The sequence below is a fragment of the Quercus robur genome, chromosome 9, assembly GCF_932294415.1.
Source record: "Quercus robur chromosome 9, dhQueRobu3.1, whole genome shotgun sequence".
Lineage (NCBI taxonomy): Eukaryota > Viridiplantae > Streptophyta > Magnoliopsida > Fagales > Fagaceae > Quercus > Quercus robur.
In genome coordinates this window covers 35,025,245-35,041,731 of record NC_065542.1, presented here as the reverse complement: position 1 = coordinate 35,041,731, position 16,487 = coordinate 35,025,245, and the positions used below count along the sequence as shown (strand labels likewise).

Sequence of the window (16,487 nt, the reverse complement as noted above, 5' to 3'; positions counted from 1 at the left end):
TAGGCATGTGTAGACTGGGCCCACTTATCCAATTAATAATAATTTTTTATTTTTTTATTTTATAAGTCAATAAGTCTATATACAACAGTTTCTGAAATAGTGTGTCTGTTCAGTAATGTATGTTTTCATAGTCCCTCATTCATGAAAAAAAAATTTTTAGAGAGAATTTTTTGTGCATTCATTTGAGTAAAATAGAGAGAAAGAGACATAGAGTAGTTCGCAAAGCACGGACCTTGTGCTTTTTCTCCATGCTGTAGATCATTTTATCTTAGGAAGTAGACGTTCGTGAATCTCAAAGCACCATAGATTGTGTGAGGGGTGAAATCTACTTTAAGGAGATTGTGTCAAACACAAGATTTGATCTGAATCATTCATCCTTCACGCATTTGGTCTATGAGTTTTTAATTATTTGCATATTTTTTCTTATATATATTGTATCTTTTTATTGCTTTTACCTATCACAATCTATCTGAGTTATTGCTTATATTTAGATCTGTATGTTGTTCCTTTTTGTTTAGTTACAAAAGTAAATTGTTGAAATATATCCAACATGGAGATCAACATATTCCATGATTTATTGCTAAATGTATAACTTTGTATGAGGATTATTTTTGTTAGTGGAGCATGTGAATCATGGTGATCTATAATTAAACGACACATTCCATGTCTTATGGTCGCAGCTTCCTCAACCTCTTAACTGGCATGACTTGCAAAGTCCTTTTATGACAAGCAAGTGGGAAGAAGAGTTTTTCATCATAAGGATAGATTATTACCATAGGAAAAGTTAGTATACAGGAAGATGTCAATCTATAAAGGTGCGGCAAAGTTAGTATATAGGAAGATGGCAATTAAATTACAAGCATGGTTATCAAAATCCCGATCTAGATCCTATGATCTTACGATTTTACGATCCCACCTGCCCAAAACGATCCGGATATTTCGAGGGTCTTTGCGATCGTTCAGGATCGGTAGGATTGTATGATTCTGACGATTCCAAATGACCTTGGTTTCTTGTGACCTTCTTTAACTTGGTAGAAGACTTAGTTGGACCTAAATGAAAAATGAAATCCCAATAGACCAAGTTTTTTCACTCTAATATAGAGAGAGTGTCAGTTGGACCCAAATTAAAAAAAAAAAAAAAAAAAAATCCCAATAAAGTGTCACGTTTTGAGGTTTTTGGCCTCTTTAAATGATTCTTACAAATGGATGTAGTGATGTATGGTAATTATATCAACGAATGTATAATATATGTGATTATTTAACATACCAATGTGTATTTTTTGTTTTTTTCTCTTATAAAAATATAAATAATTAGTCAAATTATTTTTTTTTAAAAGCAAACATACATAATTAGTCACATATTAAAATTCTTACCTAAATTTAATAATACTTATGATCATTTTTTTTTTCTAATTTTTAATAAGATATGTTAGGACATATGTGGAACTTGTTAGAACAAATGGTATGTAAAATTGGTTAATCTTTTAACAAAACGTACTTTACTTGTAATTGGGAAGATCTAGGACGGGTTTAGTACTTCAAGGAACAAGAGTTCAAGTCTAGTATTGATACCATGCAAGTCTGTCCAAGAAATAAGTGAAAAAGTGTTGTTCATTAAATTTCAATAGATATCTCGACAGATAATATCTATTGAGGTTTAATGCTTGTGCTTGACAGCTGCTTGACAGAAACAGTATCTTTCGAGAATTACAAAATTCAGATTTCTAGATATGTTTTCATGCATATCAATGTGTATTTGTGTAGGGCTTCTTTTCTCACAACCCTAGACATATATAAGGATTATTTTAAGGACCGTCAAAGGTGATGCAAGATTATGCAACTCAATGCAAATTGATTGTGCATGCAAATTGTGACCAGAGACAATTACCTTAATTCATCATATTCTTTGTAGAAGTTGCTGCATTTTTGCACCAAGGGTTTTGTAACGAAGGAGTTTCTTGATTTTCATCATTTGGATAAACTGAAGAACTTTGCAACCAACATCTTCCTCAAGTTGGTGTGTTAGTCACGTACTTGGATCCGTGTATCGATTAAATAGTCATGTACTTGGAGCCATGCATTGAAAGGAGAGATTGTCACTACATTACAAGTCCAATTAGGTATTGTGATAATGTTCAACTGTAGGTTGGTATTAGGTACTGAGATTCCTTTTACTTCTAACCGTTTTTTTTTTTATAATAGTGGATTCTCGAGATTGGTGATCTTAAATTTACCTAGTGGGGTTTTACCTTGGTAGTTTTCCCCATTCGTAAACAAATCACTTGTGTCAAATTTATTTTCCGTTACATTTAACTTAGTTGGTGATTTGTTTATGCTATCACGCTTATTGCATGTAATTTGAATCTCATTAATTTTACTTGGTTAAGTTAATTGATTAAGTTACCAAAGGGGTCAATACATTCTTGGCCTATTAAAATAGAACGTGTGGTAATTTTAGTTGTGTGGTGATTTTTATTGAGTATATGTGATTTTTTTTCTTTTTTATTTATTTTTTATTTCATAGCTCATTAATATTAAATTTTTAATATTTTACCCTCATTAAATCACATGATACAAAGATTTAAAAACTTAGGTGGACACATGACACAAATTTAAGTGAATAATTATAGTGTAGTTCTTGCATAAATTTAGACACAATTTTTATTATAAAATATAAATAATTAGTCAAATTATTTTTTTAAAATAGTACATAACATATGCATATGTATGGATACATTTAAATTAAACACAAATTTTATCATAAAAATATAAATAATTAGTCAAATTATATATATATTTTTTAAGTAAATAATTAATCACATATTATAATTTGATACTACTTATGATTTTTTTTTTTCTAATTTTTAATAAGATAGAATGAGTAGTGATTTTAATTGAGTATATGTGATTAACTTTTTTTTAAAAAAAAAAAAATTATAGTTCACTAATATTAGCTTCTTAGTATTTTGCACTCATTAACTTACTTATCACAAATATTAAAAACTTTAATAGACATATGACACAAACTTAAATGGATAATTAATTATAATGTGGTTTCCCACATAAATCTAGACACATCATGGCATAAAATTGAAAATTCTAATTTGGCATTCTAATTTGAGTTCTAAGCTTTGACTTTGGGGAGCATCGCCGCCCCGGGGGGGGGGGGGGGGGGCTACCCCCAAATTTTTAAATATTAGTATATAAAAAATATATATATAGGTATTAATTTTAGCAATTTTATTTTATAAAATTACACTTTGACACCCTTAACAATATCATTGATTTTTTTAAGAGTAATACTATAGTCACAAACTTTTTTATAATATTTTTACAAACGGTTAAGATAGCAAATTTTTATTGGTTCGCATCTAGGCACACCACTTACATTACTTTTTTACTTACCAATGATCACTCACCACATCAGCAATTTATGAAAATATTTGTATCTCTAACATTCCTCCTTTTAAAAGTCATAAAAAATTTATAGATCTAAAATTTAAAACAAAATAGACAAACTCAAAAAAATTATCCCAACAACAAAAATTATCAATAGCAAAAAAACAAAAGCCCAACCAACCAAGTTTACCCAAAACAAACAAATTGGCCATTTAAAAAATTTTAAACAAAAAATTTTTATCATTACCTAGCAACAATGCCAACAAACACACTCATCAAAGAAATAAAAAAATAATAAAATAAAAAACCCTCAACTAAACAACAAAGTCGGAGGTTAGAGTTGTCACACAAAACTAGCAGTAGAACCACCCTCCTAACTTCAAGTCCTGTAGGCTCCATTCATGCTAGTTTCAATTATAATAATAAATATTTTTTTATCTATTTTTAATTAATATTTGTTGAGGACTCTTTTTTCGCCCCACATGGCACTACTTCATTGGCAACCCACACCACATCAACATATTATTGATTTTTTGGGTAAATATCTTTTAAACCCAAAATAAGCTTATATCTCATGGATTGGGCTCACATGGCCCACAAGATTCTTACTTCAAAAGGTGGATTCATGGTCCACATTTCCTCTTCATCAATTGGGATCATAGCCCCATGACATCATCAACATCAACATATGGGTCGGACTCAAGCAATGAATCAAAGCTCATGGCCTATATTACCTCTCTTATACTCATGGCAAGCGGCTTCTTCAACAAAAGCCCATATTTACGCAAAATGACAACAAAACCCAAGGTACGTCATCTCATCTTCGGCTTATGATCCAAGCTCATGAGTCTTTTTGGGGAAACTTTAGGAATCGTGGTTTGGAGGGCCAAGAGGTATATTCAGTAAAGCTCCAGCAGTTTAAAGTTGATAAAAGAAACATGTTGCTTGGCGTGTCTTCTCCAACTCTCTAAACTCTGACGAGTTCGTGTGTAATGGGTAACATATATTAAGCATCTCTTATCACATAGCACTTAAGATGATAAAACTCCCTATTGATCTTTTCTTAAAACTTAATATTCATCATATGACAAACACTCAATATCTCCAGCCATCTAAATGTTGAACAAATAACTATTCATTCAACCTCCAGCTATTCCTATACAAATTTAGAAACTTCATTATATTATTGTACATAAATCTTATTACTACTTTCAACTAAAATCCAACTCAAACACATGGCCTAATCTGATTGGCTATCTTTAATCTCCATATATATAAAACATTCATGATATCTTTAATATTAGCTGCTGTCTGCCATAATCAAACCAAAATTTTCTCTACCAGCTATTAGAGTAGAGCATTAAATGCTCTTCTTGCTCACCTAGATTAGGTCACAACACAATGAGACCTTAACTAGGTCTTTAAATCTTCATTAACTATCAACCAATCATTCTATTATTTACTAAAAATATGTTGTAATAGAATCTTGGACCAAAAATACAAACACCCAAAAGAGGAAACATTTCCAATAGAACTCCAGCAATGTGTTTAGCACTTGACAACTAGCTGGAAGTGACATCATCAGCCTTTTAATGCTCAAATCCTATCAGCCTGACATCTGACCTCATCTGCTTCTACCCCAAGCAACAACTGTCTTCTGACAGCTGTCTCATGATAGCTGTCACAGCTTTTCCTAACAGCTAGGACAGCTTTTTCAGAACAAATGTAATAGCTAATCTAGCAGCCTTAACTTTACTATTTTTCCACATTTGGCTGAAAACCAAAACCAACTAAAGAAACTATATTTTTCTTGCTAAAATACTTTCCTTTTCTGCTACTCTTTCCTCCAGCAGCTGTTACCCAAAATAGCAAGAATACCTTAAAGGTAAACATACCTTTTTGAGCCAAATCTTAAGATGGATTTTTTGAAGATTCATTGTTGATTGGGACAGATTTTGGCTAAGATTATTTGCTAAAACTCCCCCTTAAACTTAGCTATAAATAGAATCCTTCATCAACACCTCAAAGACACATCAATAGAGAAGAACAACTCTTTCATAAACTTTTTTATTCTTTCTCCCTCTAATTATCTTCTTAAGCTCTTAATGAAGTTCTGAGCTTCTGGGTTTTTAGTTTCCAAATTAGGAACTAAACTCATCAGCCCTTAGCTTATAAATGCCCTTTATAAGCCCCCATACATTCTCCAGCAAAAAATCCTAACAGCTTTGCTAAACACACTATAACACCATTACTCTCTTATAATCATTCTCTCACTCTCTATATTCAGAAAATACATCTATCTTGCTGCCCATATCTTTAAACATCTCTTTCTCCATTTCTCTCACACAATTCTATACACACTTACTACACCATTACATATGACACACCGCAACTCTTCTAAGCTCCACTCTCATACTCTCTCACTTTGAAGTTCTACTATTTTGTTGCCCATAAACACATCTCAATACTCTTCTCCACCTCTCTTATAAAAGTCCTTCTCATGGAAGGCATAAACTTCTAATATTAAAGCCCTTGTTCTAGAAGGCACCAAGATTTCATATCAAAGCTCTTCTTATGGAAGGTACAAATTTATCTTACATAAATCCCTTCTCTAGGAAGGCATAAATACTTCATACAAAAGCTCTTCTTATGGAAGCCAATACTATTCATAAGTTCACAACACCTAAAAGAGCATTATCAAGGGGAAACTCATTTAAGTGTATGATAAAAGGGACAAGCTTAACCAGCTCTACACATAGTTGAATATGGTCTCTCTCCCTCTAGTTGCACCCATTTTTCATCTTCAATCTTAAAGTTATCATGACAAACTGTCTCTCCAACGCTGGAGTCATTTTGCTAGAATCCTATCAACTCGCAAATACTACACAACTGGAGTTACAAACCATATAAAGATAAGTAACTTTGCTTCCATATCTTTAAATTTACATCATTGAGTACATGATTACTTCACATTTAAATACATATTACTTTATTCCAACTACTATTACAACTATTAATCAAAGTTTAAACTCATTTAAATGCATGATAAGAGGGGCAAGCTTAACCAGCCTCTACACACAGCTGGACATACTTTCTCTCCCTCCAATTGCACCAATTTTTCCCCTTCAATATTGAAGTTATCATGGCAAACTGCCTCTCTATCGCTAGAGTTATTTTGCGGGAATACTGTCAACTCACTAATGCTATACAGCTGGAGCTATAAACCATTAAAGATAAGTGACTCTGCTTCCATATCTTTAAATTTATATCATTGAGTACATGATTACTTCACCTTTAAATATATATTACTTTATTTCAACTACTATTACAACTATTAATCAAAGTTATTATATCAAACACATATTACATATTTATTCAACCATTATCGTGATTCTTAGACTTTGGCTTTAATGGTTTTGTAGGCTTAAAAGTATGCCGGTAGCCATTGGACCACGTGGCTCAATGTTGAGTTCCGGATTCAACTCCCCAAATACAACTTGAGCCTAGCAAGGTCACCCCTCCAGCAGAAAACACGTGGCCGAGAAACTGAAAAAAGGCCTCCGAACAATATTCATACTACTAGTAAGTATGAAAATACAATTTGATATTTATTAGGAGGTATAAGCCTAAAAATGAAATTTCCACTTTGAAAAAACACAACGAAATGTAAAATACTGAACACTGGATGAAAAATTAAGGGGTTGTTTGACACTGTTGTTTAAACAATAGTTTTAAGTATTTAAATAACAATAATACTTTTGACACGTAATTTTATAACACTTAAATACGTATTTTCACAATACTGAAAACTGAACAACAATACTTAAACACTACTACTAAACAGCCCTAAGTTTTGTGTTTTTAAAAAATAATATCAGTTTTGAGTCTTTTGACAGTCCCACCTTGACCTTTTAGAAAAGATTTTACGAAAAGTCTTCCTAAGAGCTAAGCAAAATCGAATCAATATCATATTAAAAACGTTAAAGTTTTGTGTATTCACATCAGACAATGCTCATATGATCACACAGCGAGCTAATAAGGAAATATAACCTTTTCTTTAATATAAATAAAGGAGGTGCATGTCTATATATGCACTATTCAGCTTATTAAAATTATTTTACTATTCAGCTTATTTTTACTATTATTGATAGGTCCTACTACACTTTTTGCTACTATTCATGAGTCTCGTTGTACTATTTCAATTAACTTTTACCTTTATCTACAGTAATTTCAGCAATAAGTTTTCAGTTTCAGCAAAATAAGCAGTATCCAAACAGACCCTAACACATTTTCCTATATTAAAAACACAGCTTTCGAAGCATTTGGTGCAATTATATGATAGCTGCATTTTCATATATTTATGCGGCTAGCTAGTACTGTCCTATTATAAACGCAGCTTGCATGGTCGTCTTTTGATTCTGTTCTTGGGTCCAAGATTTTTGTTACTCTTTTGTAGGAACTTGACTTGTTTCTGGTGTAGGCAGTTCCTAATGTTTTTCTTCTTCAATAAAATCTTTCGCTATTGATCAAAAAAATAAATAAATAAAATTTCCCTTAGCTAAGCTAAACAAAAGTGCCAAAGAAAGAAAAAGGAAAAATATTCTTTCACACTCAATCACATCCATTTTTTTACACATTCATAATTGATGTGAAAATACTATATTTTAAAAATATTCACATTTTAATACATAAAAGTAGAAAAAAAATAAATGAAAAATATTGAATGTAAGAGAATCAAAACTCTTAGAAAAAATACATGCGCTACACAATTCTATATTATTAATTAAGGAAAATTTTAAGTTTAGATTTATAATGACAGTACAATGTAAACTTATATTAGAAAAAGGTTACCATTTTGCTCTGCAAATTGAGAGATTTTTTATTTTCAGCAGAGGTATATAGATTCGTCCAATAGCACCACAAACCCATGTTCTGCTACCTACACAGAGACACCAAAATTGTTCTTAGTTGTTGCAAATTGCAAACCTGAGCCAACTGTCCTATACTATACATATATACATATATAGACCCACTTATCCACACCAGTCTCCAACTACATCTCACAATCTGAAACCATGAAAGCCCATGTTGCAGTCCTTCCAAGTCCAGGCATGGGCCCCATCATCCCTTTACTCGAGCTAGCTAAACAACTTGTCGTCCGCCATGGCATCCATGTCAGCCTCCTCAACATCACCACCGAGGCTTCTGCAGCTCAAAACCAACTACTCCACTCACCAACTCTCCCTCCAAACCTCAAAGTTATCGACCTCCCACTTGTTGATATTTCAGCACTGGTCACAGAAGACGCTGGGATTGTCACTCGGCTTTGTATCAACGTACAGGAGAGCCTCAAGCCACTGAAGTCGGTCCTCATTGAGTTGGGCAAGCCACAAGCTCTAATCATTGAGTTGTTTTGGACACAAGCTTTTGAAATCTGCAATGAGCTTTCTATTCCTACCTACATGTTGTTCACATGCTCAACTGCTTTCCTTGCTTTCACTTTGTACCTTCCTACACTGGACCGTGAGGTGGAGTGCGAGTACGTTGACCTTCCTGAACCGGTTCAGGCCCCAGGTTGCACACCGATACGAATCGAGGACTTGCTAGACCAGGTCAGGAACCGGAAGATTGATGAATACAAGTGGGTCTTGTTCCACTTTAATCGAACCCCATTGGCAACAGGGATTTTCTTGAACTCATGGGAGGATTGTGAAACAGCTTTGCTTAAAGCAATAAGAGAGCTCCCTTTCTATAAGCAAATAGCCACACCACCAGTTCATCCAGTTGGGCCGCTTATCAAAGAGGACGAGCCATTGACTGAATTAGGTGCCAAGTGTGTGGCTTGGCTAGACAAACAACCATTGGATTCGATTCTCCTCGTTTCATTGGGTAGTGGAGGGACTCTAACCGCGCAGCTCACTGAGTTGGCATGGGGTTTGGAACTGAGCCAACAAAGGTTCATATTGGTGGCACGTAAGCCAACCGATGGTAGTGCCTCAGGTTCATTTTTCAACGTGGATGGTGATGTTAATGATCCAAAGGCATATTTGCCTGAAGGGTTTATAGAGAGGACCAAAGGGGTGGGGCTGGTGGTGCCATCTTGGGCTCCACAAGTAGCGGTGCTCCGCCACCCATCAACGGGTGTGTTTTTGTCTCACTATGGGTGGAACTCTACTCTTGAGAGCATCATTTATGGTGTGCCAATGATAGCGTGGCCGCTTTATGCAGAGCAGAAAATGAATGCGGCGATGCTGGTGGAAGAGGTCGGTGTGGCTGTTAAGCCGATGGTGGGAGAGGGAAAAGGTGTGGTGGAAAGGGAGGAAATAGAGAGGATGGTAAGGATGGTGATGGAAGGTGAAGAAGGGAAGGCAATAAGGGGTAGGGCTAAAGAGCTAGAACACAGTGCATCTCAAGGGTTGAACTTTGGTGGATCATCATATGAGTCACTTTTTTGTGTGGTCAAAGAATGGACAACTTCAGATCAAATCTAATTAAAGTTTGGGACGATTACACACTCCGATCACCTATGCGCTATTTGAGTTAAATTCTAGTCATGCATGTTTTTGTCTTCATTGTGAAAAATTACATGCGGCATAATATTAGCCTTTGGATACATATTTGTAATGGTTAGTCACATTTCTCTTTCTTTTATTAAATTTGAGTTTGGTGATGGTTAGTGTGTCCACTTTTTTTGGCATGATCCTTGGTGTGAAGAAGTGCCTCGTGAGGCTTTTCCAATTTTCCTACTCTTTTTAACAAGTTTTAGAATTAGGCCCTTCGATGATGTGAAGGGTTGCAGAGGAATATTTTTATTCTTCTTCTATTTCTTTTGTGTGTGGAAAAAGGATTTATGAAGAAGTTTAAAGGTTCTTTTTCCTTTATTGGAGAGTATGGACCTTGCTTCTTGAATGACAGTGAGCAAGCAGTGGAGAGATGGCCTTTGTTAGAATGAGTGAAGATTAAAGCAGAAGAACAAGTCTAGTAAAGTTCCAGTAAAGTTACAGTCATTGTATTGTAATTATAAACTACAAGTCGTTCACTTAAATGTTAGAGTATTTTTTTATAGAGTTTTAAACTATGGCGTCTACTCCTAATGATAGCTTTTTATCATCAAACTAAGACACCAATCAGTTTTTGTCATAGTAGATTAGTTAATATATGTCTCTTTTGTATTGGTTGCTTATTATTTGTTAATCGGTTAGTTAGTTAGTTTGTCTTCCCGAGCTCTACTCTTACTAATTACTATATAAACACACAAACATAGTACTTTACCATTATTCAATATACATACAACATTCCACAATATAGTTTTCTCTCTCTCCATTCCCAACCTCCATTGTTAAAGTTTCGAGTTTTCATCAATCTCAACAGCCTTCGATTTATATCAAACCTTTTATATAAAGGTCAACATTGTCGAGCTCTTCTTCCCCCAAGGTTGTCCCTTGATGATTTGGAATTTTTTTATTGACATATGGACTGAAGACAGATTAATTAATCTTTTCAGTAGTTCCAAGCTCTATCTTATAAACTGGTATTAATATCCCACCACCAAGAATTTGTGACATGCTTAGATTTCATTTAGAGGGCCCTAAGAACAAAACGACATTACATGCTAAGCCAGATTCGTTGTTCCTTACTATCAGTGTTTTAGTGCTCGTTGTGGACACAAGGGATGGAGTCACCACCTAGTTTTTGCAATGGTCTAGGAACCATATATATAGCGTCCTCTCGGGAAATGACCTTTTGATCTTACTACTAGAGATATGAGTTCGGAGTCTAGGTACATACTTGGGAAGATGTTAAGCACCCAAGACTGCCAACCCTAACGTTGGCCTTGTATCATTGTGTCTTACGTCTTAACCTCATTAAAAAATATGTTCAACACTTGTATCTATACTCACACACGCACTAATATACATCTAAGCATACAACATGGCATCATTATCCCTAAACACGTACGTACCTGCCCTTAAACAAAAGAGAGCCAAACTCATATGCACATAAAAGAAAACCCCAGCATGTGAAACCCTATCATATCATACATCTAAAACAAAGCAATAATTCAATCATGGCAGCAAGGCATCATGGCAAATCTTAAGATCGTATAAACATCCATACTCAAAATCAAACATCATACAAACATTGTCACCACAAAAGGTGCATGTTCATATCAATGCATGACCTACCTTTACTTACCTTGCAGCTACTCAACACCTATGGTATCATGTATGGACATGTGAATGCATATTTATGGAATCAAAATGAAATAAAACCCTAATCTAGCATATGATAGCAAATAAACAAACAAACATGTGAAACAAAGACTTTGGAAGCATAAAAACATAGAAAAGAAGCTAAACAAAATAAACATGTGAAAGCAAAAGCAAAACGAACAAATAAAAATTAGGATTTCTAGGCAACGGCTTGCACACGTAAGAACAAGCCTGCGTGCGCATAATCAAGCCTACTTGCACAGGCAAGATTATGCATACGCAACCTCCTGCCTAAAAAACTTGAAAACACAAAAACAGAGCAAAACCTCAAAACGGGAATTCTAACAACCTAACATACATAAAACATAAAAAGAATTGTAAGACTAACCTAAATAGACATACATAAACATAAGCTAGGCAATAAAATAGGCTAAAACAAAGATTAACAACAAAAGAGAAAAAGAAAGGGTTTAAGGGATACCTTAAACAAAAAGCTCTTCAAACTTGATTTTTTACCGTTCCCCTCAGTCAAATTTATCACAATTCAATAAAACAGTGATTAGAAACTTTAAACTCAAAGGATTGGGGCCAAAAAAGGTCACAATTAAATAAAATTGACTTGAGTAGTGTTTTGTGAAAAACTTCCTTTTGATTCACTATTTTCTAGTGAATCTTGTATTTTTCCCATAAAATTTCTGTGTGTTTTGAAAATGTACCATGTAAAACTTTATATAATGAAAAAAATGGGGTTTGGAACGATTCTCAAGCAATTTGGGATTCATTCCAAACTTAAGCCATTATTGCAGAAAACTTATCTTTTTTATATTTCTGAAACCCCAATTGCATACGCAGGAGTGTGACTACATACGCATACTTTGGCTCACATACATAGGCTACTGCCCACGTATGTAGGCGAAGGGCCACTTTGGTCGTTTTATTTCCAACAATAGATTTTTACTCATTTAAAAGGTTATATTTTCCTTTTTAACACTTTTCAAGTCAATTTGATATCTGATTGTGTTTTAAACTGGCCTTGGGCCTTAGAGTTTGAGCATTATTAAAGAACGGAGACCCGAGTCGTAAAGGGTACAAAATGCGGCGTCTACATTAGGCTGTGTAGAATGAATTTGGGAGAGAAAATATTGTATTTTCCTTTCTCTAATGGTAGCCTAAAGTCTTTGTTAGGACTAGGGGTCATGTTTCTTCTATACGGTATGAATATTCAATGTGATTCTTTCTAAATTTTAGACAACAACATATTTGATTGTTCAATTAGATTTCTTTTGATGTATTATTTCTTCCTTACTTTCAATAAGTTCAGTCATGTTTTTCTTATTGTTTAGATGAATTTCTAATAATATCAAATAGAAATCAGGTTTTAAAGTGAATGAGTTTTTCTGAAAACTATTCTAATCGCGTTATTAATCTAATTTATCATGCATTCTTGAATTATCTTAGTTCAACTAAATCAAAAGTATTTAAGTGTATAAGAACAATCAATTATGAAATATATATTTTCTTAGACCACAAAGAATTTCATGTCGATATAGGGAAAAACTCTGATACCCTAGTATTTCATTATTGGCTTAAATCAATTATCATTGTTATTCTTGTTTACAACTACCAGGCAAAAATTATTCTTCGTCTTCACCAAATGTTTTTTTTTTTTAATTACATTGTCTTTGAATTTATTCCAATCCTTTTGGTTCGACCTCGATACTCCGAGAATTATATTACTATGATCTATTGCACTTGGGAGTGAGCAAGCAATTTTGGCATCATTGTCGGGGAGCTGCTGTGTGTTTAGAGGCAATTTTTGGGAGCAAAGCACAACCGGTGGAAATTCTTCTATTGGTAAATTCATTCCATTTTTTTCCCTTATTTTTTTTTTATTTTTCTATTTGTTTTTATTTTATATTCTTGTGCATTCATTATTGCATGAGTATTTAGGTTAGAAATGAGAGAGGCAGATTAGAAAATTTTGAAACTTACTTTGATAATCTTTTTGACACACCTTTGCCTTCACCTTCTTCATCAATCATGGTTGACGAAACACATAATAATAAGGATGAGAACAAAAGAACTATGTATGAATTGTTGCATCCCACACAAAATTATGTTCCTTCATGCATCATGTTTCCACCTAATGCACCACAATTAGAACTGAAACAAGGTTTATTAGCAATACTTCCTAACTTTAGGGGACAAGAAAATGAAAATCCTTATATCCATGTTAGAGCTTTTGAAGAGGTAATAAGTAGTTTCTATGCACAAATGTTATTGAGACTGCTAAGTTACATTTCTTTCCTTGTTCTCTTAAGGATAAGTCAAGAAGATGGCTTTACACCTTGAAACCTAGGTCTATAGGTAATTGGGGAGGAGATGGCCCAAGAGTTTTTTAAGAAACATTTTCCTCCCCACTTTAGACACCGCATTTTATACCCCTTACGACTCGGATCCCTGTTCCCTAATAATGCTGAATTTTAATACTCATTGTTGGTTTAGAGCCCAATCAGAAGTTAAATTGATTTGAGAAGTGTTAAAATGAAAAATATAACTTTTAATGAGCAAATAAATCAATTTTTGAAAAATAAAGCCAAAGGAAACCCTCACTATGCGTACGCATGAATTAGCCTGCATATGTAGCTTTTTACATGTGCACACAAGCTTGATCTTGCGCACGCATAGCGACTTCCAGAAAGTTATACATAGCAAGTTTCTATATTTATGTTGAGGTTTGGAACGAATCCCACATTGTCTGGGGATCATTCCAAACCCCTTTTTTCACACTATAAAAAGCCTTACATGGTATATTTTCAAAAACACAAAAATCCCACAGGGAAAACACAAAAAATTCACTAGAAATAGTGAATCAAAAAAGAGTTTTTCACAAAATACCCTCAAGTTGATTTTCTTTTGATTAAGGCATTTTCTGGTCTTGATCTTTGAGTTTAATATTACTAATCACTTTCTTATTGGTTTGTGAATAGATTTGACTAAGGGGAATGGTCAAAAATCAAGCTTGAAGAGCTTTTTACTTGAGGTATTAGTCTAAACTTTTCTTTTTTCCTTTTCTTCCTTTTAATTCTTCTGTTGTTTTATTTTCTTGTTATAATATGCTTTAACATGTTTATCTAGCTTAGGTTTATAAGTTTGTGTGTTTTAAATGCATGTTAGGTTGTTAGAATTCTCATTTTGAGGTTCTGCCCTGTTTTTGTGTTTTTAGGGTTTCTAGGCAAGAACCTATGTACGCATAATCTTGCTTGCGCACTAAGACTTGATTATGCACACGTAGGCTTGTTCCTGCATGCGTAAGCCACTGCCCAGAAAACCTAAAATTTTTATTTCTTTTGTTTTGCTTCTGCTTTCACATGTTTGTTTGTTTAGCCTCTTTTTCCAAGCTTTTATGCTTTCAATGCCTATGTTTCACACGTTTAATTGCTTGGTTTGCTATCACATGTTGGGATTAGGGTTTATTTAATGTTGTCCTTGTTTCAATGCCATGTACATGCATTCACATGCTAATGCATGATGCCATAGGTGTTGAGTTGCTGCAAGGTAAGTAAAAGGTAAGTCATGCATTGGAAATGTTCATGCATTTGTGATATGATCTTATCTTGATAATAGAGATGAGTATGCTTGTTTGGTTGAGTATTTCCAAAGTGTACGTGCAGTACTTTTAATGATTCTTATGTTGTTGCCTTGTTTGATATGCTTTGATGTCATGATTAAATGAATGCTAGGTTGGTTGAGATGTATGCTAGATGAATGTTAGGAGATACCATGCTAGATGAATGTTAGGGTCTTTGATGAAGTGATATGCATGATTAGATGTATGATAGGCTTTGTTTGTGAGCATGATAGATGTATGATTAGGGATGTTTGATGCCATGTTAGTTGTTAGATGCATGATTAGTGTGTGTGTGAGTTAGATGACAATGTTGAGTATGCCTTTAATAGAATTAAGACATAAGTCACAATGATGGGAAGCCAACCTTAGGATTTGGTGGTTTTGGGTGCCTAACACCTTCTCAAGACCGTACCTCCGAACCCATATCTCTGGTAGTAAGATTAAAAGGTCCTTCCTCAAAAGGACGCTACATATATGGTTCCTAGAGCATTGCCAAAACTAGGTGGCAACTCCTTTTTAAATGACTCCCCCTTGTGTCCACACCCACAAAGTCCAACAAGTAAAAACAATAGTTTTGTTTAAGGATAAAATGAGACCTTATACCAAGCTTGGGAAAGGTACAAAGATCTTTTCAATTTCTGTCCCACTCATGGGTATGAAGATTGAAGGTTGGTTAGCTATTTTTATGAAGGACTTACACCTAGGGACTGACAGTTTGTTGAACTCTCATACGGAGAGGACTTTTTACAAAAAGAACCCAAAGATGCAATGGATTATCTTGATGAGATAGCTAAAAACTCTAACACATGGACTAGACCTAGCCCTCCATATATATATATATATATATATAATTAGATTTAAGAAATCATAACCTGAATATGTAAATTTAAAAAGGAAAAAAAAAAAAAAACAGACATATGCCTAAATTGAACTCACTATTATAATTTAAAATCAATGTTTTATAAGTAATAGTATTAGAAATTCTATAAAATTCACAAGGAAAATAAATGAATGTCGTAAGATTGCAACAAAGTTTTTGCTAAATAAAATATTGTTACATGTCTTAAAATTATGTATATTAAATAAATAAAATGAAAAATCTCAAACTCTTGTTTAAATTACTATATTATCACACATTTATATAACAAAAGAGTCAATAAAATGGACCTATTAATATAATTTTACACAATTCACAAACCCACCCAGGTTAATAAAACTCAACTACATCACACGAGTTGCTTAAA

The 16,487-nt window shown here is 33.8% G+C and overlaps 1 protein-coding gene across 1 annotated transcript; it reads left to right on the top strand.

The window, feature by feature from the left end:
- The first annotated feature begins 4,065 nt into the window (after positions 1–4,065).
- Positions 4,066–9,902, top strand: LOC126701007 (anthocyanidin 3-O-glucosyltransferase 5-like). Its single transcript, XM_050399157.1, has 2 exons — positions 4,066–4,206; positions 8,427–9,902. The coding sequence occupies exons 1-2, from the start codon at positions 4,066–4,068 to the stop codon at positions 9,888–9,890; spliced, it is 1,605 nt and encodes a 534-aa protein (XP_050255114.1). The 3' UTR covers positions 9,891–9,902.
- Positions 9,903–16,487: the final 6,585 nt, after the last annotated feature.

Bases quoted from the DNA above. Each gene is read 5' to 3' on its own strand.
- LOC126701007 (XM_050399157.1), top strand. From the start codon at position 4,066: ATGACATCATCAACATCAACATATGGGTCGGACTCAAGCAATGAATCA. The intron at 4,207-8,426 runs GTACGTCATCTC...ATACATATATAG, and splicing joins AAATGACAACAAAACCCAAG to ACCCACTTATCCACACCAGT.